The following is a 25,424-nucleotide window of genomic DNA, read 5'->3' on the forward strand; positions in this document are numbered from 1 at the left end:
TCGAAACTAACAATAAAGTCGCTTCGCTCTATTAAACACGCGCCAATAATAGCTTTGCATTTTCCTTTCTGAAAAATGTAGGCGCAAATGAATCCGCTGATCTCTTTCTCTCTTTCTCTCTCGGCGTTTGCGCATCGGCCGCATTTCGGGATTACTCCGCGGAAGAGGTTAATTAATTGAGTGTGTCTGACCACATGCTCGTGTATAGATTTATTTACACAGGCGTGAGAAATACACATAAGTGTCACCGGCACGGAGAAAACAATTTTATTTTGTCGATGCATCTGTACTCGCTGTCACACAAGCGAATCTAATTTCATTGATTTTTATTTCTAATTACATAATCGTGCGCGACAGGAAAAACATTTTGTAAAATTGTATTTCATGTATTTTTGTCAACAGAAGTTTTAAGATTGTTTTTTTTTTTTTTGCACATACGATTGTAAAAAAACCTTATTATCAGGAAGTTTCGAGATTCTCAGACAGAATGTGTTCTAACGCGGCGCGTAAAAGTGATGGTACATCACGTGAACGAACATGTGTGCGAGAAACGATCGCGATCATTAGTTCGACGGTACGATGTTACTCCCGTGACATTCTTCTTTATCGCGACACACCGAGAAATGTCAGTTCCCAGCACACAATTACGGCGGTCGCAAAGAGAGAAAAAGAGGAAGGAGGGGAATTTTAAGCATCAACGGTGTGTGTGCGCGCGCGCGGGAATGCCAGGATCTCACGTTGAGAAAGGATCGTCGACGGGATGAGAAGAACGAAATCGATCGAACTCGTCGAGCGACAACTCTTACACAATGTAATATAGAAAATGTATATTTTTGGAAGGCGCGAGAGAAGGTAACGTTAACAACTTAATCGCTAGTTATCATTCTTTAAGGACACAGCAATGCGAGAAAACGCTGTATCGCTGGAGCGTTGACGGAAAATTCGCTAGAACTTCCTGTTGTACTCGTCCCGCCTGTCGATCTGCTGGTTCAACGGCTGCTGTGGTTTTTGAGCCGCCGCGCGAGCTTCTTCCTCCTGAAACATACGGCATATTTTGTAAACTTCATTTTTCGCACACTTCGCAATTTAAAATTAAAAAAAAAAAAAAAATGGAAGAAGGCAATAACGAGATACATCTGATGTTTGGGTAAAATTCTTCTTTATTCCGAGGATTTAATAAAGAGATACAAACGTTTCGATCCACCGTGGGATCTTCTTCAGTGTCTCTACATAAAAAATTATTACAATGTTTTTTTATTACAAAATATTTATGTAGAGACACACTGAAGAAGATCCCATAGTGGATCGAAACGTTTGTATCTTTATTAAATCCTCGGAACAAAGAAGAAGAATTTTATCCAAACATCAGGTATATCTCGTTATTGTCTCTTCCCTATCTTTTTATTTAAACATACAACGAGCACGAAACATAAAATTAAAAAGTTGTAAAAATATAGCAAATTCGTCAGTTAATATGTTTACGGTAAGACTGCGATAGCTTTTTACTCTTTAATAAAAAAAAGGACAATAAAACTAGTAGTAGTAGCTGCCGAGCAGTTGTGGCCACGCGATGACGGGGAGTCAGGAAGGGAAATCCCATATGGGTACACAACAAGCAGCTATTTTTCTTCGCTCGCTTCGCGCGTCATTCATACCGTGTATTCGCGATTCTCCCGCGAGTCTCTCCGCATCGATACGAATCGCTATCACGATTCGATTTCGCAAACACACATTCATCGTGCACAGACTGAATGGCTTTTCGCAAATCCCTGGCTTAGAAGCCGTGACCTATGCGCCGCCGCGCGGTTGTGGCGAAACAGAAGTGCTTCCCATGCGATCGCGGAGAATGTCTTCCACAAAAAACGAACATGCTCACGTGAACGTGAGAGATGTGATAAGAAATGGCAAAGAAACGCAAGTGGGGATAATTGAGGACAGGAAATCGTGAATGGGTGGATTTTTTAAGTGCAACGAAGCAGATAATAAAATTTTTATACGCACACCACGTTAACACATCCGTGTCACGGAAAATCTTGAATGAGTCCGTATATCTCAGTGTCATATCTTAAAATAGATATATGATCTGTACAAATTTCTTCATCATCTTTAAATTTATCTACTTTCTTGCGAGAGTTGTTCGATTGAAACTTGCATTTTCAAATGCAAATATTGAGGGAGGGAGAGAGAGAGAGAGAGAATTTTCATCGATCGGAGTAACGCAATTCTCGCGAAGGTAAATGTGAAGAGAATTTATTATAGTCCGAGGAAGAGAGTTTCCCAGTGACTATGGATTAAAGATAGCAATAGGGTTGGACGGAAGAGGAAAGGTCACGGAGTTTTAATGCGCGTTACCTCTTGCTGACGAATGCCCGCGTAGATGAGGTCGAGGCCTTTCTGGATCTCTTCGCTTACGGGCGGTGGCGTGGGAATGTGATCACCCTGCGCGTGAAAGCCGGTCTCGTCGGCGGTGTAGTGAATGGTGATCAGCTGTCCCTCGGGACTCGTATACGAGAAAGTGCCCTGCTGCACGATCGCCTCCGCCCGGTCTTCACCTTCGCCGATGGTCTTGATGTAGCCGCTCTCCTCGGCGATGATATTGTTACCCGTTTCGTAACTGCGGGCATCCACAAGTCGAGACACGCGGGTATTAAATAATCGCATTGCGCAAACTCGCGCACGGACCCAGAAAGCTGATTGGTTTGCGTTGCGTAATGTTTAATGCGCGTTGAGAGACGAGAAGCTCGCGCGAATTTGAGACTTCAGGTAACGCGAGACCCCGGGGGGTGGGTGACATATACTTTCGATGATGAGCGGATTACATGAAACTCGTGTTCGAACGAGACGGGCGAGGTTCGGATATGTTAAAACGGGAGATGCGTGAATCTTGTTGGTGAAAGGTTTTCGCGCGTTAAATAGTCTCTTAAAATACATAAAAAGTGAAAGAGAGATTAAAAGGTGGCTATATTATGGTTATATTATGTAATTTTTCGTAATTGATTTTAACGCGTTGAAAGCCGCGTGTCACTCACATTTGTGATTTTATTCAAAACAAAAACAAATTTTACGAAAAGAATTTGCAAGAAATTGTTTACTATTATATATTTTTTTATAACAATTTAAATATACATTGCACAATTTATTTATTGCACAAAATCAATTGGATTTTGATCTTGTAATCCATATCTTTAAGAAGTTAAAAAAAAAAATTCTACATCAGGAAATACACTAGAGAAATAATACTTGCAACGAGTTTGTAACATATATTATTTTAGAATAACCGTTTACTTATCGAGTTAAATGCGGAAAATTTGATTATTACCTAGTCTTGTACGTTCCATCGTGTTCCTGTTGTTTGTTCCAGTGCAGAATCGGAATGGGTGTGGTGCTTGTGGGTCGTCTGCTGTCGGGTTGCTGATTTCCGTCGTCTGGCTGATAGTTGCGTCCGTGATAATCCTGCGCTACCGCCAAGCCGAGAATTATCGTTAACACCTGTGAAAAATTTCACAAATATCACACATTTCTAATGTTAACTTACATTAACAATAAATACAGAATTGTGAGACACGTGTCAGATTGGAAAAAAAAAAAAAATAAAAACATCCAGAAACGAGAACGTGATCGCGTGCAATTATGTCGTTAGAAGCAGGAACGTTATATCATAAGATTCAGATTACGTCAATTTATTCCCTTTCTAATCTACAACACCTTGAGATCGGGAGAGACCGCGCGATCGCGACGAGAATATTGACGCGGAAGTGTACAGTAACACAAATTCCGAAACGCACACAGATTTATTGATTTCTTTGCTACGAAATCGGGCGATGCGCTCTCAGGAGATGAGTGAAAGTGAGAAGCAAATGCCACGGCGGGTCGTTTAACTCCTGACCCGCAAGTTCTGGGGCCCGTCCCATTTTGTCCCAACCTATCGTGGACCTCTCCCGTATTATTTTACCGTATTGTTACTCGTTTCGTTGCGATCACCTAAATTCATCATCTAATTAATGGTCAAATTCATTTGAGATTTTTTTTTATTACTTGATTGATAATTGTCCGCTTTATAAGTGACTCGTCAAATTATTGGAAAAAAATTATTATCTAAAGACAAAAAACAAGTCTAATATAATATTAAAAGATTATACATATATATAATTGTGCGTGTACGATATTCTTCTTCGATTGATAAAACGGAAAAAATTGATTTTGAGGAAAATATGTTAATCACTTAAACATGATCATACATTCAGTCCCACACGCGAATTCTTGCTGTTTCGTCACTTCGACGCATCTCGCGCATATAAATTAATAAATGCAAATTGCCGCAATATGTCAGTGACAATAGTACCGTCTTATTAAGATTCTTCACGTTCTAGACCATCTTTTCGTTCAACTAAATATTTCAACACGTTTTTGAGTTAAAATATTAAATTATTTTAAATTATTACAAATACATCGTGATTTTCTTAAATTTCCGATCTAACGTTAACTATTTATCCATAAACGTTTTTTCTTGAAATTAAAAACAATTATTAAAAAAAAAACAAACACAATTAGTTACAATGGGAGTGCGCGATATTGATTGAATCAGTGAAAATTTCTCGCTTATAAAGAAAATCAAAAAACAACAGAAGAACACGACATATTTTGCGTCTTCGGTTCCCGAAGAGACGGAGCCGCAAGTCGATTGACGACGCTCCTCAGGACGCGATCATCGCGGATCATACTTACCACGTATTTCATTCTGATTCACGAAAAAAAACGTGCACGTCCTCGTACAACAACGACAGATCGAAAAGAGGTAAAACAGCGGTGGCGAACGCACGGAGATAGTCGCAAACGAACGAGATCGACTGCGATCCCGGGAGAGGAAAGAAATCCCCTTTTATACCGACTCTCACTTTACCCCTACTCGGGAAGGCGATCGTCCTGAAAAGAGATGCTTCGTATGCTTTTACAACGAAGAGCCTACATATATCTCTTGCCGAGGTATAAGGTGCGTGTGTGGGATCGTCGCTTCCTTCGTATAAGCGACGATCGTGTCGAGAGACCCTCCCCGAGAGATATATATCTCGGTACCGAGAATCGTCTCTTGCTCCGATTATCTCATCGCTCGAGACGACCTTACTCTTGGCACGGAATCTATCTCGCTAGTCCACCGATAACTTTCTAATGCTATTGTTTGCAAAAACGCAAACGTTTCCATTCGGTTTATATTTGTGATTAACGATATTGCGCGTGGCTCTCTATATAATAGAAATTGATCAATGAATTAAATTCCATTCGTACGTTACGTATCGCCGCGATATGTTTTTATATCGCAAATAATAACAAAGAAGTAAGTAAAAAACAATTGCGCTCCTCTGCGCGTGTCAAGTGACAACTCACCAGTTTTTGTCGCGCGGACAAACAGGTCTTTGAATCAATCAATCTCGGATGAAGTTAACGTTTTTCGAAACTCTTTCATGTGTGTGCCGTTTTATTTTCGATGGGATCGCGGGTGCGGATTCTCTCGCGGCGACCTGTCTCTTGCGGGTCCGTGCACAGGTTTCGTATAGTTTCACGGATGATGAGACCACGAGCGAAAGAAACAATAGGCGAAGTACACATTCTAATATGCATACTTACATATGCATCAGAATGCGCGTATAATAATGCCATCGCAACAACCCACGATCAACGGTCTGGGACTGCGCTTCCGATTAGCGCAATGCGCGTTGTTCTTGCGCGCGCGGCCTTCGGACTCCTCTCTCGCGTTTCTTTTTTATCGAGAAAACTGTGAATACGCGCATACATCATCCACACTTTGAACAATACTCGCTTGTTCCCAGATAAAATTTTTAGATGTCTCTCAAAAGTTTTCAAGCGGCAGGAAATTAATTAAACTTTTGTTATCTCTGTAGCCTAATTTTTTTTTTTCTATAAAGATGTACATCTTGCAGCAATTTTACACGCGTAGGAATATATAAATAAATTTGTACGTATATGCGTAGTTTTTTTTTCGAAAATGTTTGAGATCTCAGCGCGCGTAGGTAAAAAAAGCGGCGAAAGTAGAATCGGTTAAATTATTTACGTGCATAAATTAAGATCAAGAAAGAAATCCCAAGTTATCCGGTCTGCGAGAGTGTATTACATCTAGAAACTTAATAATATAATTTTTGTATTATGTAACTTTTTTTGAATTAATTCAAAGTGCGGCGTAATACATTTGTAAAAGAGATAAATTCATCAGTTGCGCGTGTTCCTCTCTTGCAGTTTGTTTGTTCGAAAAAAAACGCGCGTGGAGGAAGATACTTCGCGCGATATTATGTTACGCAAACCGATAGATATGTTAACTACTTTCACGTATAGTCCCCCGATGTGAAGTCGTTGACTTCCGATGGCGCATGAAATTTCCATTCGCGTGTAAAAACCTGACGAGCAAATTTCACGCGGAAGACACGATCGCGGGTAAACGCGGGATCATCGATTACGAACAGAATGTCAACTGTGATGTAATCTCTCGCGTCATACGTATATATATATATATATAATACTTACTGGCTATGAGAGTTACAAGAGTTAAGTTTTATTCCGCTAAAAGTGGCCCGCAGTTACATCGATTGGCAATGCACTAAACTGTTTTTTTATTGTGCAATTATTGCTCCGTTACGACGCAATTTAGTGGAAGAAGAAAGTTTTTACATCGCAACTGAGGGCGATCGTACGCGATGCACACACAAGTGCATATAAGGCCAAACGATGAGAAAACATTAACATTAGGTTTGTGTGAGTGAAAGCAATCAAAATCCTCTCTGTAGTTATCATACACACAGAAGCGCTAATTATATCCAAGTTCGGTGCCACTCAAAAGAGATTAGTATCTGTTGAAGTAATGTGTGAATGTCTCTGTAAAGAGAAAAAAGAATTCTTTTCCATACAATTGCGCGATCAATCTAATAATTATTCTAAATTATATCACATTCGATTTAATATAATTATCTTACTTTCTCAAAAATTATAATATAATTATCTTACTTTCTGTTGTTCCAAAAAATGTCGATCTTGTTACGTATCAATAGATCGAAAAAATATTGCTAGCGGCTTTCTCTTAGGCTCTTGCTTCGAAAAGTAAATTTTATTTCAGTAAAATTCACCATATATCGGGGGAAAATGATTCCTCCGGTTGCCTCTTGCTACCGCCCTCTGTTCTCCGCCAGCGATACGATTATCGATAATACTATAAATTCGAGATCCGACTCATTATCGATGCGATTATCGATAATCGACTGACATCGAATATTGGCAGCTAATTCGAAAATTCCTAATGTGATTGGCTAATTCTTGTAGTATCTTACGTCACAGCTGCGACGATTATATGTGCAATGGCCTTTAAAAACAACACAACTGATTCGTTATCAACTTGTATATCCTTATCCTGCTAAAAAAATTGATTTTAAAAAATCAAAAATCGCTCCTTATGCTCCTCCTGAAAAGCAACCATTGTAGTTCACTTTAGTTTTGTAGTTATGTCATTTTTACTGACTCTCGGGCGCTCCTCCTGCCCATAATTCAGTTTTGAAGTATAAGAGTTTTCTAACCTCTGCTGAAGATGAAAAGAGTTGCCAGTGTGGAGACAAATATCTCTCATGAGGTAAGTACATTTTTTTCTTATATAAAAAAACTAATGAAAAATTGCGATGTACTGTTTCTCTCTTATTGTAAACAACTATTTTATGAAAATTTTTTTGTAAAAAATAACAAATTTAGTTGCAAAATAAAAAGTAACTAATTTAAAAAAAAATGCTTGAAGAAATTAAATAAAGTAGATTATAAAGATGTCTTTTATAATTGTTGTTTTATTACAAAAAAATAGGATAAGCTTAGAAAGTCTCTACAAGAACTGCAGCCACCTGTTGCAGCTGCTGATAAAGAGATTTTATTTAGTGGCGATATAATTAAACTACCTCAACAATCAGATGATGGAAAACTAAGAAGGTAATCTATATTAGAAAACAGTTGTTAACAAAATATTTTATAGAACATTTTACACATACCAAGTCAGAACATATGTATATTTTTCTAATTGTGTGTATTTTAGAGATGTAGAAAAAACAAAACATGTTCAAAACACAAAAAGTACTTCCAAACTTTCAAATAAAATGGCGAAAGATCAAGCTATACAGACTGAAAAAAAAGAAAAAGAAATCATGCCGGAAGATTTAACAACCACAGGTACATTAATTTGCAATTTTCTAGAAAATATTTTTCTCTTTTAGTTTTCTGATGTATTTTAAAAGTATATATTTTTAAAAATGTACAAATTCATATATTGATAAATATGTATCTTGTTAGAGCGTAGCGAATATTACTGGGAATTATTAGCTGAGAGGAAACGAAAAGCACTCATAGATACATTAGAAGAAAACAAAGAACTTGATGAAAAACTAAAGAAGAGCGAAGAACATGGGAGAAAGTTGGAAGAAGAAATAGATTTGTTTAAAGAAATGGTGGAGAATACAAAAGCACTTGTTACAGAGCTAGCGGTATGTACTTAAAAATAGTAGTTTTTATCTACATGTTTGTATATAATTTTATGGTATTACAATTTGTATGTTGTTGCATTATATATGTTACTTGTGTACATTGTAGGACAAGCTTGACAGAGGAGACCACATGAATGATACAAGTGATATAAATAATTCACTAGAAGACAGTGTTCTTTGAAGTGTAAAGAAACAGAGTTAAATTTGTAATAGATATATATTTTGCATATTTTTCCAAATTAGATTAATTTTATATCAAATATTATAATCATTGATTTTTTTTATTAAAAAAATAAAGAAGCTGTAATATATAAGAAACATCATATTGTTTTCAATAAGTATGTATTATACACAATAATCGACTATTATCATTTATTGTCATTATTTTTATTCTACAGAAGGCTAATTCTAAGTTAAAATTCTTTTTTTTCGATCCATTAAATATCGATGTTTATATAAATCATTTTTATATAAAACATATTACAGATTTAATGTTTATATATGTACAACGTATATATATATATATATATATATTTATCGATGATAAAATATGTATAAAAATCAATGTTTACAAAAGATCTCAAATCTTTCTTATTCATCGTTAGTTATTCCTTAGTCATTTTTTGTGAAATATTTTAAATATATGCGGTGTTTATAATATCTTAAATGATATGAGTATTTTAATTGTCTACTTTAGTAGCGGTGCTTTCGTCATATTGAACGGACGGTATCATAGGTGGTTTGAAACCGTATTCCATCTTCGATTGCCTAAAGCTACCGATATTTTCTGGCTGTCTGGATTTTCTTAAAACGGCAGTTATTAGCGATGACTGTGCGGCGCTTGTGGACAACTGTGATGGTTTCACCTGAAAACCTTTGCCCTGCGAAGGCTTGCGCGACGTTTCGAGATTCGTGTATTCATTGTTGATCGACTTATCTTTATCCAAATTAACCACGACCTGTTGTCTGAGAAACACCGGTTTCGATAGCGATGATCGTAGCACCACGTGGCTGTCGAATTTCTTCGGCAATATCAGTCTAACGTCAGAGAAATGCGGAACGTAGTTCTTATTGACATCAACATTGTTATCATACGCCAACGGTCTATCGTAGAAATCGCCGTAATAATACGACACGTTTGTCTCGTTTTGGTGCGGCTCAAATCTCAGACCGCTACCACGAGGATTCGTAGTTTCGCTATTAAGAACCGGCTTGCGTGATTTCGATTGATATTTGTTGACTTTAGTCTCAATAATCAAACCGCCACTGTCTGTTGTCTTTTCAGCGCGATACGGTCGGTAAGATTGTGAAAAACCTGGCGACCTCTCAACGGGATTGTCTATCGGTGCCGGCGACATGTGTGTCAGGTAAGTCACCGGTTGTTTCACATGCAACGGATACAGAGGCGGATTGATCAAGAACCGATGCACCGGAACTCTCCTGTCGATTATCTGATCTATGTTGATAGGATACGGCACACGGATGTGCTTCTCCGCTACGCGATTAACTTGAACAGGATACGGCTGTGGTATCGGTATCGGTATCTGCACTTGTTTTTCAATAACTCGCTCCACCGGAAACGGAATTTTCTTCTCGATCACCTTCTCGATCTCGATCGGATGCGGCACGTGAACAGTCTTCTCAACGATTTTTTCAACCGGATAAGGCCGCGGAAGTGGCACCAAGAATCCGCTATCCGGAGACAATCCTTTGGGAATGATCTTAAGAAATTGTAAGCCTTCCAAAGGTCGCTTTGCTTCTAAAGATCGAAAGGGAGGTTGATGATCGACTGGCTGACGCTCTTCCTGATATGTGCTCGGTACGTGTGTTTTCACAAGCTTGTTCGTTGCTTCTGGCCTTGCAGGAATTTCGGCAGGCTTTATATGCGGGGATACGTGAATGTCATTGCCGTTGAAGTTGTATTGCACGTTAGATTGATCGTGTATCGTGTCGTTGAACTGATTGTTTCGATCACGCGAAACCAACAGAACGGGTTGCGCGTTGTTGTATCTGAGCGGTTGTAAATCAAACGCTTCGAAAGATACTTGTTCGTTAGTACTCGGCAGATCGGTGACTAGATACGGAACCGTAGGCTTGTTCCCGACATTAGACGTGGTGTACTCGTGCCGATTGTGTTTTTGCGAAAGCGTGGACGCGTGCGCCTTAATGACGTTCTCCTCATGGTTGTTATCTGAAAACGGAAATGGACATCATAACATTCCTTTGCCGCATTCCTTTGGGGTGAAAACTGGCAATTTGTAATGGCGCTGATGCGTATTTTCAATCATAATGTGCACATTATTATGCTCATAAGCATATAATGTGACGAACATTACTACGTTGCGTGTTAATTTAGATTTGCATTACATTGACTTTCCTACCTAATTTAGAGAAAGTTCATATTTTTTTCAAACTGTGTGTGTGTGTGTGTGTCAGAAATTTTTGATATATCATATCAGAAACTTTTTCTGTCTTATGACATATAATAACATTAATACAATTATTATTAAATAATAAATTAATACAATTATTAATAAAATAATAGGGATACGTTATTTTAATGTGTTGTATTTATACACGTTGAAAAAAACGTGTCTTTATTAAAAATCTAAAGCTTGTATTAAATATTCTTCAATATCCCGCGCTTTGTTTCTTTTATTCTTTATTATTTGTTTCTTTATTTCTTTACTATGCGGGCTAATAATTTTGGCAAAAATAAACAATTGTAATGAGATTAAAAAAAAAAAAAACAAAATCATATAAAATCTCACCTCGATAAATATCATAATTTGGTTGCGAATTCGATCGTTCATCTTGATTATACGGATGGTTCGATTTCTGCGAGCTTCTGATATTGTTTGTCTCAATGATTCCATTCGAAGTGTGCTGGACGTATTCCACAGGATAATGAATCTCGTGTATCGGTGCGGTATGATACAACTCGACCGATTTTTGAATCTCGACGGAATTGTCGGAAAGTTTGTTCTCAGCGGGTTTTCCTTCGTCGAAGTGTCGAGAATTTTCGTTATTGACGTGTGACGATTGGATCCCGTTGTTTTCCGCGGGTGCTGAATACAGAGGAAAATCGTTTTGGACGTAATTCTTCGTATCCGTTGCGGCTGATTGGTCGCTGTCATCCGTTAAATCGGCCACGTTCGCGTTCACAAGAGCGATCCCGACTTGCAGGGGATTGAGCATGAACGAGGACGTTATACTGTTAGAAGCAATTTTAGATCCTTCGGCGCCAGTTTCGCTGAAAATAATTTCAGCGTCGTTGAACACATCGGGAACGTCGTCATTCACATAATCGACCTCTTCTTCAGGTTCTCTGTCAGGCAGATCAGGCACCACGATGGGACCTGAAAATTTTCCCGGTTGCAACGAAGGATTTGTTTCTACGAACGTCGACGTGGCACTTTCCGTCTTCTCGGGTTTCACAGCGAGCTTTGTTGTAGTTTGATCCGAGGTCGTGTTGCTATCCGCTCGAGTCAATCTCAATTGTGACATCGGAAAATTCTCGATCGCGGCATTATTTTCGACACTCGAAACGTTGTCCGTTTTGCCTGATATTTTTGAAATTATGTCAGAGTCTATCGCTTTGGACTCGTGAGAAGGTGAATTGTTGGACAAGCCATATTTTTTCTTCTGTGCGGATACCCGAGTAGTCGGCATATGCGATCTCTCACTATTGTCTCCATTTTCGAGAGACGACGCAGTGCTGCTAGACGTCTGCTGGAAATCCGTGTACTTATTACTCTGCTGATCTGAGTTGGTGACTCTGAAGTTCGTCGTCCTAACAGTTGTCGAGTAATCCTGTCGAACTTTCTGCCCGAAACTACCGACATTTTCAACGAGAAGCGCATCTTCCGATACGGCATATTCCGATTCCTGACTCAAATGCTCAGTAAATGGATAATTTTCCGCTGTTCCAATAAGTGGCGTCGCGTAAACCACTTTCGACGGAGAAAATTCGGTCGTGGAAATAACATTCGATCTTCTCTCGTCGGCGTGAGATGCCAATTTGTTCAATTTAACGTTCGCGGCATCGTTGGGATAATCTTTGCTGTTCGTTTGTCTAAAATTTCTGGCTTCAATCCCCTCCACTATTCGCTCCGCCGACAAATCGCGCAACTCCTCCGTGTAATCGACAACCTGAAAAAACGAATCGATTAAAAAGTGTTGAAAAAAGAGACGCAATTACATACGCAAGAAAATTTTGCTTGCGATAGAAATCGTGTCACGTAAATGTATTTATTTTTATTTTTATATTACCGCGCGGTGTTTCAGTTTTTTGTGAGCGAATTTCTTCTCGCAAGAAATAGCATAAACTGACGAAACGACGAAATTTCTTTAGACATAACTGTCTCTTTGTTGTTACCGAAGAGAACCGACCAGTTTTCGAGAAAAGTGCTCGCTATATAGAGCAAGACACACCCAGTAAAAAGAATGTTGCATCCCGCCGTCCGATCCCGTACGACGATAGTTTCTGCGCTCTCCGGGGAGGAGATTGGCGCGCGGAAGCTGAAAATAATCGGCGTCTGATCCGCGCGAGAGATGAGAGAAAGGTGCATTTACGGTACTAACGCTGATCTCCCTTTCTCCCGCGACGTTCAAGCGAGAAGAAACGGGAAAGAGATGCGCGCCGCATTCTTGCAGCGCAAAAGAAAAACCAGTGAGAGTCGCGTAAATCTCGATGGTCCAGCAAGAGAATGAAGCGGAACAAACCCAGCTAGTTAATATGTTCTCGATCATCATCGGTAACGCTTGATTTTTACTTTCCCTTTACTTGCCGAAAACTCACATATGTTCCTTTCCAACGGAAATGCGAAAAAGTGTACGTACGTGTTACGACAATCATATGTTACATATTTATAACAAATTACAAAATCCACATCTTCTCTCTAAGATTCTATCTGTGGTTTTGCTTTGTATTGTTTGCTAATGACCTGGTTTAGATATATTCTCAACGAACTGGAAGAAATGGGAAGTTTTTTTTTGTTGCGCGCGCGCACTTTGCGGATCGGTAATAGTGTGCACGGATGCTTAAATATTACGGATAAATCAATCCGCGACTGACTTGTTCAGCGTTTCTCGTTCAGCTTTTTCTTATCTTTGTTGTTTCGAAAGTGGTGCGTCAATTATTAGCAACATTCAGCGATTTAAGTAGAATTGAATTTGAAAGATAACATAGCGTTACTATAACACACATTCAAATACGTTAAGACGAAAATTAATATTGTTGCCAAGACATTTAATGTAGTTTCGAAATAACAAGTTTCATTCCCTCATTTCTCGATTCACTTATTATTTATTTTATTTTTTTTTCTTTTTTGGCACACATGACCGCGTTAACCACTTTCTCCGTGCATTGTTCCGAATATGAAATAATGTGTTTCCTTGCTGCACACATACATTAACGTAAGATGATGTCAGAAGTGAAAAATTGCATCGATTTTTTATTTTGCCATGTACGAACGTAATTAATTTTTTCAAACGCACGCTTCACGCACGACGGTGTTTTACAAAGTATGGTAGAAGTAAAATGTATCTCTTTTTTCTCAGCCCTTATACATGTATATAATTAATAATAAAAAAAAAAAACATCTGTGAGTCTTAATTACATTTGTCACGGAGTTTTTGTTATAGCTGTTTAATTTTTTTTTTTTGAGAAAATTAATCGATTTTTAATATTCTAACAGCTCTCAGATTAGAAGATTTATGCGCTTTACGCGCACCGATTGCTTCTGTCTCCTTTCTTCGCGTGACACATTGTGTAACACAAGTGCGCGCGACAGTGCGTCTCATTAAAACCAGCAATAATCGCGAATGAATTTGCGTTCGTGTACGAGCCACTTTCACTGGCAAGTTTCCTTTTAACACGAAGAAAATGTATGCTCTCTGTCTGCTTGTCGATGCATTCCTTGTCTGTTGTCGTTTCACCTTAGCCTTGAAGTCGTTTTTTTCTTTTTTTTAATTGAGTTCCGGCATTTGTATGATAGCCTGTATGTCAATTTCACTTAAGTTCACCCATTCTAATACTCGCCAATCACTAATTGCTTGGCACGGATGTCTGCTTGCACTTGTGACTGTGCAGTTTCACCATGTCATTTCACTAAATACAAAGTATAAAGCAATCAAAGAACTATCCAATACTATTAATTATTATTTATTACTAATATTTTGAAAAAAATCTTTACAAATTCTATTGCTTCAGAAAGTGATATTTTGCTCAAAAAGATCCTCAGAAATTGAGTAAAATTTTACAAAACTCTGGTAACGTTCATAAAGGGGAGACTTTTGTTTCTCTCTAATTTTGTTTTCAATATATAAAAACCAATTTTTCTCGTTTTATCTTCTAAGTTTCCAATTACTTTCATTTATATTTGTCGCATTAATTTACATTTGGCTAGTTTAGATATTCATATTGCGTGTGTATAATTTCTCCGAAAATTTTAAAAGAGAGAGAAAGAAATTTTTAATTACTTTTCTCTTAATAAGCTCATCGTCATGCGTTTTGAGAAAGGAAGTAGTAAAAAACCTGGGAGCGCTGTACAAACAGTTGCGAGCCACAGACAAAGAGCCACGTTGTTCGCAAACAAAAATATTCTCTTTCTCTCTTTGTTTTTCACTCGTGATTAACACAAGCATTCACCTGGTCTACGTAATTCATCTAGGCCCGTCGCACCTATACGTAAAGTAGCACTTAAATGACGCGCCGCAAGTAGATCGAGGTTAAAGATTTCTATGCCCCAAGGTTAAGGATATATCTGTAAATATCTCGATTCGCTTAAGCCCTAAGGCCTGTTGTTAATCTAGTCACGTGTGCCACCTACATAGTAATTAAAAAAATCTTTTCTCTTTCATTTTCTCTTACTTTGCGTCGAAACCATCAACGTCTTGTTTTAAAAATACAAATATTTTTACATATTTATATTTATATAAATATAATGATATTTGCATATTTAATATTTTTGTTATAATTTCCAAAATCACAATATATTGATTTTGTTGAGAATGTTTCTCTACAAATTTACTTACTTTGAAAATGTTTTTATACAAGAACATTTTATAGAATAAATAATTATATTTAACTAGATAATTAATATCTATACTATAATTTTTCACAAAATAATAAAACAGTTGTTTTAATTTACCTTATCGCCGTTCAGATTTGCTACGTTAGATTCCGAGGTTGCTATACTTGCTGCCCATGTAATAAAAGCAATCTGTAAAACAAGTGAGCATGATGGGCATCAGAACGATAATAATTTTAAAACAATAAATATATGTATAAAATTAATCGTGTGGGTATCCAAAACAAGTCTCACAAACAAGTTTTTAAAACTAAAGTCGATTAAAAAAGAATCGTCACAATAATTATCTACGTACAGAATCCAATGGTTACATCTATCTCTTATACGGAGCACAATCCTCACGATAATGAAAGCTGTCTGTGATCAAGTCTGAAGAGATATTTATAACTATACATATATTACATTTAAGTGTGAACACTTCGATATAACATATACGCTCTATTCAAAATATAGATAAAATTATTTTTTATTTCAAATCACACATTTTTGTATTATTGCTTGCTAAGTTTTGAGAATGATCACAGTTTGATCGGTTCACGCTCTGTAATTTGAATAATAAAAATCTCTTGTTGCGTCACAGTCAAATGCTACATTAAATAATGCGACGTAAAAGTCGATCGAGAAAATTATATACTTACAGTGTAGAGTCGCATATCTTAATTCATTAATGAGCAGAAGTCGTGAAGCGAGTCTTTTTTTTTTTCCGCGTAATTCAGCCGCCGGTTTTTACTTCCGGTTTTCTTTGCGCGCGCGAATACGTATTCGATCTGCTTGTGAAGTGACGGACGGTCCACGGTTCTTCACGTATGACTTACCCGATGCACGCACTTCGCAACGAAACAGTGTACTACTTCATCCTGACGCGATACACTTGACTTAAATCGAAGCTCCAGTTATTCCCCGCCATGGCGATTTGAGAAGCCGACCGCCATCCTCCTGGAGACCCTCCAATGTGTGCACATGTCGAGTCCGCCGTTCGCGTTCCGGGGGTCGACGGAAACGAGAAAGCACGTCGTCGTAACCAAAAGCGAAAGAAGACAGACCGATGGAAGGTGAAGTACACTTGGTGGTCTCCGCGTATCGCGCACAGTGATGGAACTCACTTCCTTGAGATGCTTGACCATCAGAACTTCACTCTCAAAATTAATGAGAACTTTCTTACACAAGACTATCGAGGAAGTGATGATTGCTTTCCTGCAAAAATTGGAATACTTTGGGAAATAGGTATATATAAATTTTATCGGTGCTCGTAAAACGCCGGAGAGAAGACAATGTAATTTCTTTTTCAAACTTTTACATCTAGCGGTATATTGCAAGCGAATTAAAATTTCAATTCTATAATTTATATTCTTTCGTGTCTAGCATTTTATTGGAAAAAAAAAATTAATTTGCTAAAATTCTGCATTTTAAAGATAAAAATTATAATTATTAAACAAATATATTTATCAATCGCGCGCAAAAATCATATTCATATAATTTATCTGATTATAAATTATTATATAAGACAGATTCATTTCAGCTTCTGCATAAAGAGAGAAAAGTTTATTTGACATTTTTAGAGTTAAATTAAAAAATCACAATACAGTTTTCGAAGAAAGAAAACTCCACGTCGACTGACAATAAATAATTACAGTGTCGTTCATTGTTTGACTTGTTATTATCTTACAACCATCAGTAGCGGAAGGTGAGGTCGTGAAAGTGACATTGGCCGCTCTGCGTCGCGAAGAGGGGTTTTAATGGCTCTCTTGGATTTTCCTCTCTTTCATTCTTAAATGTTATGCGTGTGCCGTTATACTTTACGGCGTTCGATTTCACTGGAGCAATTCGGAGCAATTTAAGCGATCCCCCGAATGTATCAGTTTAAAAGAAGATAAAAAAAAAATCACTCGACACACGTACATTATTGCGTATAAAATCGAAAACAACTTACGCGAATGAAAAAAAAAACAACTTCATAGAGTGCGCGAGAGAAAATGAAAAGAGAAAATGAGTAGAAATTGATACTTACGTCTTAAAACACGTTCCCAGCAATTTCATTCGGTTCCTGGAACAACAACAAATGAAAACTAAAAGTAAAGATAAAATTTGGTGAAAAAAAACCACGAATAAATGTAATTTTATAAATAATTGCGAGTACCGGTGATTTTAAAATGTCCGCTCTCTTCTTTTTTTTTTTTAATTGTAATTCAGTTTTGGACAAATTGTGGTTTGGTTTAGTGCAAAGCAAACATGGCTCAAGGAAACATCGAACAAATTGTCGGCAAAACAAAATTTGCAAATTCCGCAAACTCTGGAGTGCCAACTTGACACACAGCTAAGCGGATTACAAAGGTCGTATCTCAATTGTCCAAAATTCTGTGAATTGTTGCGAATGCCCGACTTGCGATTCGCGCGATTTAAAACTTCCACCTGGCGCTTGCGACCAATGCGATTGGACAATGTGAACGCCTGCGAGCGCCGGTGGAACTTCCTCTTTAGGATCGTGGACGACGAAACGAAAAGAGAGGCCTAATGGCAGCGTTGAATCGCGGCACTTTAAAATTTCCGAACAACATTGGTTACGTGAACGCAAATGACTTCGCGAATAAGAAGATACGTATAGGTGTCAAGAACACGCGTGAGAACTACAACAAGAGAGACTCGAACGCACGAAGAACGTTGGGATACGTTACTTTCAGCGCGAAACGTTTAACGAGCGTCGGGAAGGTTAACCGGCTCGAGTCAACGGAAAGATGATCGAGACCGGCAAGAAGAGCTGCACGGAACTGATAACTCAGCGATTGTTGCTGGCGATCGTCTCGAGCGTCGCGTTGCAATTTTTCTTCGTTTGCTGCTTCGTCCTCTTCTCAAACGTGAGCACGGATTACGCGCGGTGGCTGCGGGAGACATGGACGACCGTGACGTCGCTGCGAATGTGGGCTTTCCTGATCGTTCTCTCTGCGGTGACCGTTCTACACAGTTTTCTCTGCATGAGAATATATTTGCACGCGCCGTCGTATTACAAGAGCAGATTCGCCAAACTCCGAGCCGCTCTCGCCATACAAAACTTATCTCTTAGAGGATTGCACGTGATCATCGGGGGTACGCTGATCTGGTTGCACATGTCACTCACGAGAGAGAAATACAGCACGTTGACAACTGATTGCGAACACGGAACGTGTTTGGTAGAGGAATATTACTTCCTGCTGCTCAGCGGCCTGTGGAGCGGACTGTACTTCTCTGTGAAAAACAGCAACTTCAACGGGAAGCATTTCTCATTTCCCATTATACCCCAGACCAAGTTCTCCCAACTGAGACAAAGAATCTACTCGATTCTTCCAATGCTCATCGTCTCTTCTATCTGGTCGAGCCTGTACAATACAATTGCGTATTACTTTTTAGGAGTGTACTATCGCGCGGCGTTGTTGTCTGTTACCTACATGCAAATAGAAACCGAACCACTGGACACAGCTTCCAGACTGCTAAGTCTGATGCTGATGTTGTATCTGTGGCTTCATCAGTTTATGTTAATGCTGACGATAAGCAGCACTTACGTTTTATTTGAAATATATCTGACTGAGTGGATTCCCTTCAAGTTTGGTTCAGGTGCGTACACCACGGAGAGTTCAGAATTGATGCTTATTGATGCATTGTCGATGGACAAAGTGCCGATAATGCAACACTTGGGCTATTTGGATCTGTTCACCTTGGCCCAAAAGGACAAGATGAGAAGGAACATTTTGTTCACGCTCAGTCAGCCAGGCGGTCATCCGTACAATTGGAATTGTGTGGTGGAAAAATGCACGGGTCTCATCAACAAGTTTTCATCGGACATTAATGCTGTATTTGTAAAATCTCAAGATCAGCCATTTTGTTACAGAACGAGCACGTTGAAAGCGACGGCGACTGTGCCTCTTCAGCAAACGGATCGTATATATCACATGCGGAAACTGGTACCGGATTTGACACCCGTGTTAACAGCAGAAACAGTTACAATAGAAGCTCCCTGTAGCAGCTGGTCCGTTCAGAAGTTTGTCAAACAAAAACAAGAAGCTTTTGTGACTTATTTGTTTTCGAAACCGATCATCAACTACATCTTCGGCGAACAGGATGAGAATAAGATTCGTTACATTTTACTAAACGGACAACTGGTGATCTGGGCCGCCGAGGCTCTTTCGTCTCTGTCGGTGTTTTCACTGAGCGAAGATTCTTACGGTATAGTACAGAAAGACGTGGCGACAATCATCAATACTCTATTGTCCGTTAAACAGACTCTGGATAAACTGCAAAAGTCAACCGTACTGACCAGAAGAATACAAGCGGACGATAAATTGATCAGAGAAATTTTAATATCTTTGCGAAGTTCAATCAAGCGCAGTCTGTACAGAATTGTCACAAATTTTGAGCCATATATCACTGATTTGGCTCTCGAGCCTCCAGCGGTAGAACAATTACAAAGCTTTCTTAATTATAAGGAATAGTTGATAAATATTTTGATATCACAAAAATATAAATGTTTCCACGTCATTTAACAACCCTGCCAAAAACTATTATTCCAGGATTGTTATATAAATAATTTTTGTCCAATAATATAATAGTTTATAAATAAAAAAAATATATATTTTGTTATATTCAACATTATTGGAACAAAATTAAATATATTTTGAATGATCGATATTAAAAATATCTGCATTAAGAGATATATTTTAAGAAAAAATGTTGCAGAGTTTATTCGTATATATTTATATTAAATTAATAATTTATATGTAATTAAATGCGACAATAAAAACACATCAATATGCAGATGTATTTAATATCATATCGGAAAAAGAGATCTTTAATGTGAAAAATAATATTGTTTCCTAAGAATCGTTTGTTTAAGAAAATTGTTAAAAAGTGACATTCAAATTTATCATATTCGTGTTATAAAAAATATCTTTCGATTTCTTAGTTACACTGTATAAGTAATAACTTCGAAAAATATAAAAAAGAGTTTAAATTTTTAATTATAAAGTATTTACATAAGAAAAATATAGCACATTACGAGCATAAAATTTTATACATGTTACATTCTTTTTAAGCTTTGTACAACACTTAAGTTATAAAACAATTTCTCCCGCAGCTTGATCCAATTTCGCATTTGCGCTTCCTGAAGATTCCGCAAACTGTTTCTCAGCGTTCTGTTTTCCGATATTATTTGTCCGTGCCACTTCAAATAAACCGCCAAATACGCCTGCGATAACTCGAAATCCGTCTGTTGTTCCATCATAAAATGAAGCATTTTCATAAACTGTAATAGCAATAATTCAGAGGAATTCTCGTCCTGAGACAACGATTGTATCTCAAAATCGATGCCGCTGGGACCCATCGCCTTCAATTTCTCTATTACGTTCGTAAAATTGTCAGTCGTCTCGGTGGATTGCAAACTTTTGCCAAACGAGGTGAGATTTTGCAAAGTAGAGTGAACACGGGGCGCTTCGGTGTTCTCGGCGGTTTTGACGTCGGAAAAATCAAAACGTAGTTGCAACGATGGAATCGTCGGCAGGAAGAAAGGCGCGCTCTCGGGAGCCTTGGGCGGTTGTCTCGGTCTGTTTCTCTTCTTTACGATATCGATGTCGAGCAGATTCTGCCACCTCGATTGGGCCACGGCGGACATGGTTATGAGATTGCTATCAAGCTGATCGGGAGAAACGTAAGAAGGCTCGTAGTCCTCGTAGATGTAAGTGTCATCATCATTCGTCTCGACTGTGGAAGATCCCGGAAGTTCCATCTCAGGTATTGCATTTGTCTTACTGACAGCTTTCAGCGACACGTGCGTGTACAACATACGATTCGACCACAAAAAGATTCCTACGTTGTTTACATGCGCGGTCGCGAGAAATTCGCCCGTCGGAGAGAAACTTAAAGACGTACAGGGTTCAGGAACCTAGAAGTCACAACATAAATTTTTATCTACATGCCGAAATTTTAAAATATCATTGAAATCATTTGAAAGAAATCTGATACCTGAAAGATATCTATCATGTTCGAAGACGGTATGTCCCAGGTGCGGATTGTGCAGTCCATAGATGCTGTGATCAACCACCTAGAGTCAGGATTGAAACACGCGTCCATTACCCGTCCCTCGTGTCCTTGAAAGTGTCGAACTATCTTTCTCGTGTCCGTGTCCATTAACACGATATCGAAATTTTCCAACGCTATAGCCACGAGAGAACTCTCGTTGTGATATCGTATCCATTCGATTGATTCTTCTAGCGTTAATACCGTTCTCGGCGTTGTTCCACCTGAGAGTAAACACAGAACATTTATTTACGTGCGTGTTTCTTTATTAAACACACGCGATATTTTAAAACACTTTTAGAAAGAGATATGATTTAAATACTTGTTCTAGGCTTGAAATCCCAAAATTTGACCTTCGCGTCTCTGCCGGCAGTGATGAGAATCTGATTCAGATCGTCGACCATGACTCCTTTGACGGGACCCTCGTGAGCGCCGCTCTCATCGCCGTAGGATGCTCTGTGGATCCCAGACTGAATGTTAAACCTGTCAACGTGACCTGTGTTGTAGCCGATCACGACGAAGTTTCCGCATCTCGTTAAGCACAGACTGGTCGCGATGACACTGGCATTGCCTTTAAATCTATCGGGAAGCAACTTGAGATCGCCCATTTTCTGCAGATGCGAAGACCACGTTGTGATCACAGCTTTTTCGCAATGAGTGGCCGCTATGTTGCACCACTCCTTCTCCCGCGTTACTTCGAACGCAAGTTGAGTTATCGGCGGTATTGTCAACGTATCGTTGACCATGTGACCCTTTTTCTTTGACGCTTTTCTGTTGAACGACGCTTTACCCAGGCTTCTGTTGAGTATTTCCGTGACTGTGGAAAACATTCGGAGAGCAGAATCACCGCCGGTGGTCAACAAGTAATTGCCATCGTTTCCGTAAAACCGAACGATCGTCGGAGGTTTGGCATGACCCTCTCTGATCTTTAATAATCTACCTCCTCCGTCAGTCAGATCAAAAATCCACAATTTCAGAGAGTTATCGGGCGAGGATGAAACCAACAGCGGTTCGTTAGGTATGTACTTGAGACCTGTGACAGCGTCGCTGTGCGCTGTGCACAATTGGCTTTCCACCATGCGTTTCTCCAAGTTCCAGAAAACAATTTGACCATTTGGACTGCCCGTCGCCATAATGGGTTCGCCATCCGTACGAAAGCTGATAGACATCACCGAACCCCAGTCCTGTACCAGTTCGAATATGGTCTCATCGTACTTGAGATTGTGCAAAATAATTCTTCCATCTTCCAAACCTACAGCGGCCACGTCTATTGCGGGTGCTTGCTCAAGGGCCGTTACTCGGCTCTGCCAACCCTTGAACGTGTAAATCATCTTCATCAGCTTGATGTTCCACAACTGTAACTGACCCTGTTTGCTACCGAATAAAATCTTGTTCATGTAGGTGTTGGGATGCATCAGAGTGGTTATCTCGAAGACATTGTTGCTGAAATTCAGCTCCAACAGAAGCGTCTCGTCCTTGATGTTCCACACCTTCAAGGTGCTGTTCTCGTCAACGGACAGCAGATGAGCGCCGAACGGAAACAAGATGTGAATCTTGCAGTCGTGGCCCTCGTAAGTGTGTTTCAATTCCGTGCCTCTACGCCACGCGAAGATCTTGTTCGCGCTGGCCGTGTACACGTGGAACGTGTTCGTGGTCATGCAGGTGATGTCGTCGGGATGCGCGCCCGACACGCTCAGCAGCGTGAAGTGTTTACATCCGTAAGTGTGAAACGCCTTACCCACGCAGGTGACAATAAAGTGTTCTTTTCTTCTGATGATATACCTGGTGACGAGAGGTATATCGTTGCTCACGTATCCTAGCGCGCGATTTCGCGCGAATATCCTGCTTTGCACCATGACGTGCACCTAGAAAATAAAATCCGAAGATTTTTGATACGGTGCGTCAACTGTTTCTTCTATTCTAACCGTAAGTTTTCGAACGTACTAGTTTTGCATCCTCGCGCGAAAACCTCCCGGAGCTAAACTTTGAGGTTATCTATCGCGTGGTTAAGCGTTTGATCCACGGCTCGGACACATGGCGGCAGCCATATTAGAAATCGTTGATTCGTTCTTTTTTTGCTGTACCGTGACTTGCAGTTCGGGTGCAGCTGGTGCAACAAAAAAAAAAGAACAAACCTGTTGCAAAGTCTTCCTTCCGTGTGAATTTTTCACGCACCAGCTTTTCTTCCGATTATGTATTTTTGAGTTTCCTCCTCTTCCTTTTCCTTCGAGATATGTATTTGGTTTGAGCGCACAACATATATTTCACATTCATATATATGTATATATGCAAATTATTAGCGGTAATTTTTATCGAGACTTGACATCGTAAAAATGTGCATCAGTGTTGTATTCCGTTTCAGTTGCACATCGTTCTGTTCCATGTGTGAGAAGAGGCATGAAATTTTATGTTCCGACTTTTGAGTTTTACTTGAGATTTGAGTTATGTACGTGACTCCGATAGATCAGATGAGGGAAAGCGAATTTTCCTCATCGTCGAGTGACACACTCCTCCGTCATAATGTTAAGTAAATTTGTCGGTAAGGTTATACGCGGTTTCGCACAGTGTGCGTGTGTGACGTATTGCGTGTACGAATACATAGGAGATATTGTAGTGGTGAGTGCAACAGTTGGAAAATTTTTGACATTTTACACTTTTAATTTACTTGTAAATATTAAAAGTAAACACACACAGAGAGAGAGAGAGAGAGAGAGAGAGAAAATCAGCTAACCTGTAAGCTTTTACTTGTAATTAATTTGTATCTAATAGTAACACATTAGTTCACCAAAAGATTTTGTTACATAAAAAGTTTTATATAAAAATCATTATTTCAAAACGGCAAAAGACACTCATTAGGAATAAAAAAACCAGATATTGTTTTTATATATAAAGTTTAGTTTTTATACGGTGCAAAAATGCTGTACGTGTTACAACATACTTCTTGAAAGTTCACACAGTTACACAGTTTATAAAATTGTTTTGTGCTTATAGACAAATTTATTAATTGAAATGTAATTGTAGTGCAGTGGTCCATCCATGGAACCTACGTTGTATACTAACGATGTCTTACTTATGGAACGAATATCAATTAGATTACAAAGACTCGAGAAAGGTGACATTGTCATTTCCAAGTGTCCTACCAATCCAAAACAAAACATATGTAAGAGGATTGTAGGCTTACCAGGCGACAAAATAAGGAATGGTCTCAATGTGACATTGGTAAATTGTCATAGAACTTTAAAATTAACTTTCATTCTTTTCTAAATCTTATTAATTTTGTATACCTATATCCATTCTTTCTATGTGTGTACAGAGTTTAACAGTTCCAAATTAGTTTGAATTCTAATGAAAGAAGAATTTGTAATTATTTTCAATTAATAAACTGTTTTTGATTTAGATACCAAATGGACACGTTTGGCTAGAAGGTGATAACAGTAATAATTCTACGGACTCGCGAATGTATGGACCAGTGCCTCAGGGATTGTTACGCGGACGAGCTTTGTGCAAAATATTTCCGTTGAGAGAGAGAACCATGTTTACAAAATATATAACTTGAAATATAGTACGTGTACATATATATTAGAAAAATATCCATTAAATTATTTTGGAGTAATCTATAAAGGAAAACTTATTTATGTACGATTAAATACAAATCCAAGCTCTTGCATAAATATTAATCGGATCATTTATTGAATCTCCTAATGTTTATTCGATTTAAATATATGTACATCACAAAACAAAATAGTTTAAATGTTTTTATGTAATGTGCGAG

At 38.6% G+C, this 25,424-nt stretch overlaps 6 protein-coding genes across 8 annotated transcripts; 3 read left to right on the forward strand and 3 right to left on the reverse strand.

The window, feature by feature from the left end:
* Positions 1 to 812: 812 nt before the first annotated feature.
* On the reverse strand, positions 813 to 4,867 carry LOC109857468 (endocuticle structural glycoprotein SgAbd-2-like). Its single transcript, XM_020433776.1, has 4 exons — positions 4,726 to 4,867; positions 3,320 to 3,489; positions 2,353 to 2,614; positions 813 to 1,035 (listed from the first exon to the last, which is right to left on the reverse strand). Exons 1-4 carry the CDS (start codon positions 4,735 to 4,737, stop codon positions 946 to 948), a joined length of 534 nt encoding a protein of 177 aa, XP_020289365.1. The 5' UTR covers positions 4,738 to 4,867; the 3' UTR covers positions 813 to 945.
* A 2,475-nt stretch (positions 4,868 to 7,342) lies between these two features.
* On the forward strand, positions 7,343 to 8,775 carry LOC109857484 (geminin). The gene is made up of 5 exons (XM_020433813.1): positions 7,343 to 7,627; positions 7,850 to 7,971; positions 8,075 to 8,208; positions 8,329 to 8,519; positions 8,626 to 8,775. The coding sequence occupies exons 1-5, from the start codon at positions 7,586 to 7,588 to the stop codon at positions 8,698 to 8,700; spliced, it is 564 nt and encodes a 187-aa protein (XP_020289402.1). The 5' UTR covers positions 7,343 to 7,585; the 3' UTR covers positions 8,701 to 8,775.
* Positions 8,776 to 9,029: 254 nt separating this feature from the next.
* Positions 9,030 to 17,785, reverse strand: LOC109857486. The gene is made up of 6 exons (XM_020433816.1): positions 17,751 to 17,785; positions 17,622 to 17,657; positions 16,252 to 16,807; positions 15,674 to 15,745; positions 11,291 to 12,671; positions 9,030 to 10,710 (listed from the first exon to the last, which is right to left on the reverse strand). Exons 3-6 carry the CDS (start codon positions 16,264 to 16,266, stop codon positions 9,200 to 9,202), a joined length of 2,979 nt encoding a protein of 992 aa, XP_020289405.1. The 5' UTR covers positions 16,267 to 16,807; positions 17,622 to 17,657; positions 17,751 to 17,785; the 3' UTR covers positions 9,030 to 9,199.
* Positions 17,786 to 18,109: 324 nt separating this feature from the next.
* LOC109857474 (nucleoporin NDC1) lies at positions 18,110 to 20,173 on the forward strand. Its single transcript, XM_020433790.1, has one exon. The coding sequence runs from the start codon at positions 18,346 to 18,348 to the stop codon at positions 20,071 to 20,073; it is 1,728 nt and encodes a 575-aa protein (XP_020289379.1). The 5' UTR covers positions 18,110 to 18,345; the 3' UTR covers positions 20,074 to 20,173.
* Positions 20,174 to 20,635: 462 nt separating this feature from the next.
* Positions 20,636 to 23,683, reverse strand: LOC109857476 (WD repeat-containing protein 36). Of its 2 annotated transcripts, XM_020433793.1 has the most exons (4): positions 23,597 to 23,683; positions 21,975 to 23,517; positions 21,599 to 21,876; positions 20,636 to 21,518 (listed from the first exon to the last, which is right to left on the reverse strand). In XM_020433793.1, exons 2-4 carry the CDS (start codon positions 23,506 to 23,508, stop codon positions 20,658 to 20,660), a joined length of 2,673 nt encoding a protein of 890 aa, XP_020289382.1. In that variant the 5' UTR covers positions 23,509 to 23,517; positions 23,597 to 23,683; the 3' UTR covers positions 20,636 to 20,657. The 2 variants fall into 2 exon arrangements, with proteins under 2 accessions (XP_020289382.1, XP_020289381.1); XM_020433792.1 differs by having other exon boundaries at positions 21,975 to 23,640.
* Positions 23,684 to 23,788: 105 nt separating this feature from the next.
* Positions 23,789 to 25,229, forward strand: LOC109857478 (mitochondrial inner membrane protease subunit 1-like). Of its 2 annotated transcripts, XM_020433796.1 has the most exons (4): positions 23,789 to 23,932; positions 24,015 to 24,268; positions 24,674 to 24,871; positions 25,050 to 25,229. In XM_020433796.1, exons 2-4 carry the CDS (start codon positions 24,173 to 24,175, stop codon positions 25,206 to 25,208), a joined length of 453 nt encoding a protein of 150 aa, XP_020289385.1. In that variant the 5' UTR covers positions 23,789 to 23,932; positions 24,015 to 24,172; the 3' UTR covers positions 25,209 to 25,229. The 2 variants fall into 2 exon arrangements, with proteins under 2 accessions (XP_020289385.1, XP_020289384.1); XM_020433795.1 differs by having other exon boundaries at positions 23,789 to 24,268.
* The last annotated feature ends 195 nt before the right edge of the window (positions 25,230 to 25,424 follow it).

Source organism: Pseudomyrmex gracilis, unplaced genomic scaffold (assembly GCF_002006095.1).
Source record: "Pseudomyrmex gracilis isolate BER0280 unplaced genomic scaffold, ASM200609v1 scaffold_160, whole genome shotgun sequence".
Classification (NCBI taxonomy): Eukaryota; Metazoa; Arthropoda; class Insecta; order Hymenoptera; family Formicidae; genus Pseudomyrmex; species Pseudomyrmex gracilis.

Excerpts from the sequence above, each read along its gene's own strand:
- LOC109857468 (XM_020433776.1), bottom strand. Across the intron at positions 2,615-3,319 it reads GATGGAACGTACAAGACTAG|TTACGAAACGGGTAACAATA; the intron begins GTAATAATCAAA and ends GGATGCCCGCAG. Across the intron at positions 1,036-2,352 it reads CGGGCATTCGTCAGCAAGAG|GAGGAAGAAGCTCGCGCGGC; the intron begins GTAACGCGCATT and ends CGTATGTTTCAG.
- LOC109857484 (XM_020433813.1), top strand. The coding sequence starts at position 7,586 with ATGAAAAGAGTTGCCAGTGTGGAGACAAATATCTCTCATGAG. Across the intron at positions 8,209-8,328 it reads GGAAGATTTAACAACCACAG|AGCGTAGCGAATATTACTGG; the intron begins GTACATTAATTT and ends GTATCTTGTTAG. Across the intron at positions 8,520-8,625 it reads CACTTGTTACAGAGCTAGCG|GACAAGCTTGACAGAGGAGA; the intron begins GTATGTACTTAA and ends TGTACATTGTAG.
- LOC109857486 (XM_020433816.1), bottom strand. Across the intron at positions 12,672-15,673 it reads CAAATCTGAACGGCGATAAG|GTTGTCGATTACACGGAGGA; the intron begins GTAAATTAAAAC and ends TCGTTTTTTCAG. Across the intron at positions 10,711-11,290 it reads AAATTATGATATTTATCGAG|ATAACAACCATGAGGAGAAC; the intron begins GTGAGATTTTAT and ends TTCCGTTTTCAG.
- LOC109857474 (XM_020433790.1), top strand. The coding sequence starts at position 18,346 with ATGATCGAGACCGGCAAGAAGAGCTGCACGGAACTGATAACTCAGCGA.
- LOC109857476 (XM_020433793.1), bottom strand. The coding sequence starts at position 23,508 with ATGGTGCAAAGCAGGATATTCGCGCGAAATCGCGCGCTAGGATACGTG. Across the intron at positions 21,877-21,974 it reads GGATTTCAAGCCTAGAACAA|GTGGAACAACGCCGAGAACG; the intron begins GTATTTAAATCA and ends GTTTACTCTCAG. Across the intron at positions 21,519-21,598 it reads ACATGATAGATATCTTTCAG|GTTCCTGAACCCTGTACGTC; the intron begins GTATCAGATTTC and ends TGTGACTTCTAG.
- LOC109857478 (XM_020433795.1), top strand. The coding sequence starts at position 24,173 with ATGTTAAGTAAATTTGTCGGTAAGGTTATACGCGGTTTCGCACAGTGT. Across the intron at positions 24,269-24,673 it reads ACATAGGAGATATTGTAGTG|TGCAGTGGTCCATCCATGGA; the intron begins GTGAGTGCAACA and ends ATGTAATTGTAG. Across the intron at positions 24,872-25,049 it reads ATGGTCTCAATGTGACATTG|ATACCAAATGGACACGTTTG; the intron begins GTAAATTGTCAT and ends TTTTTGATTTAG.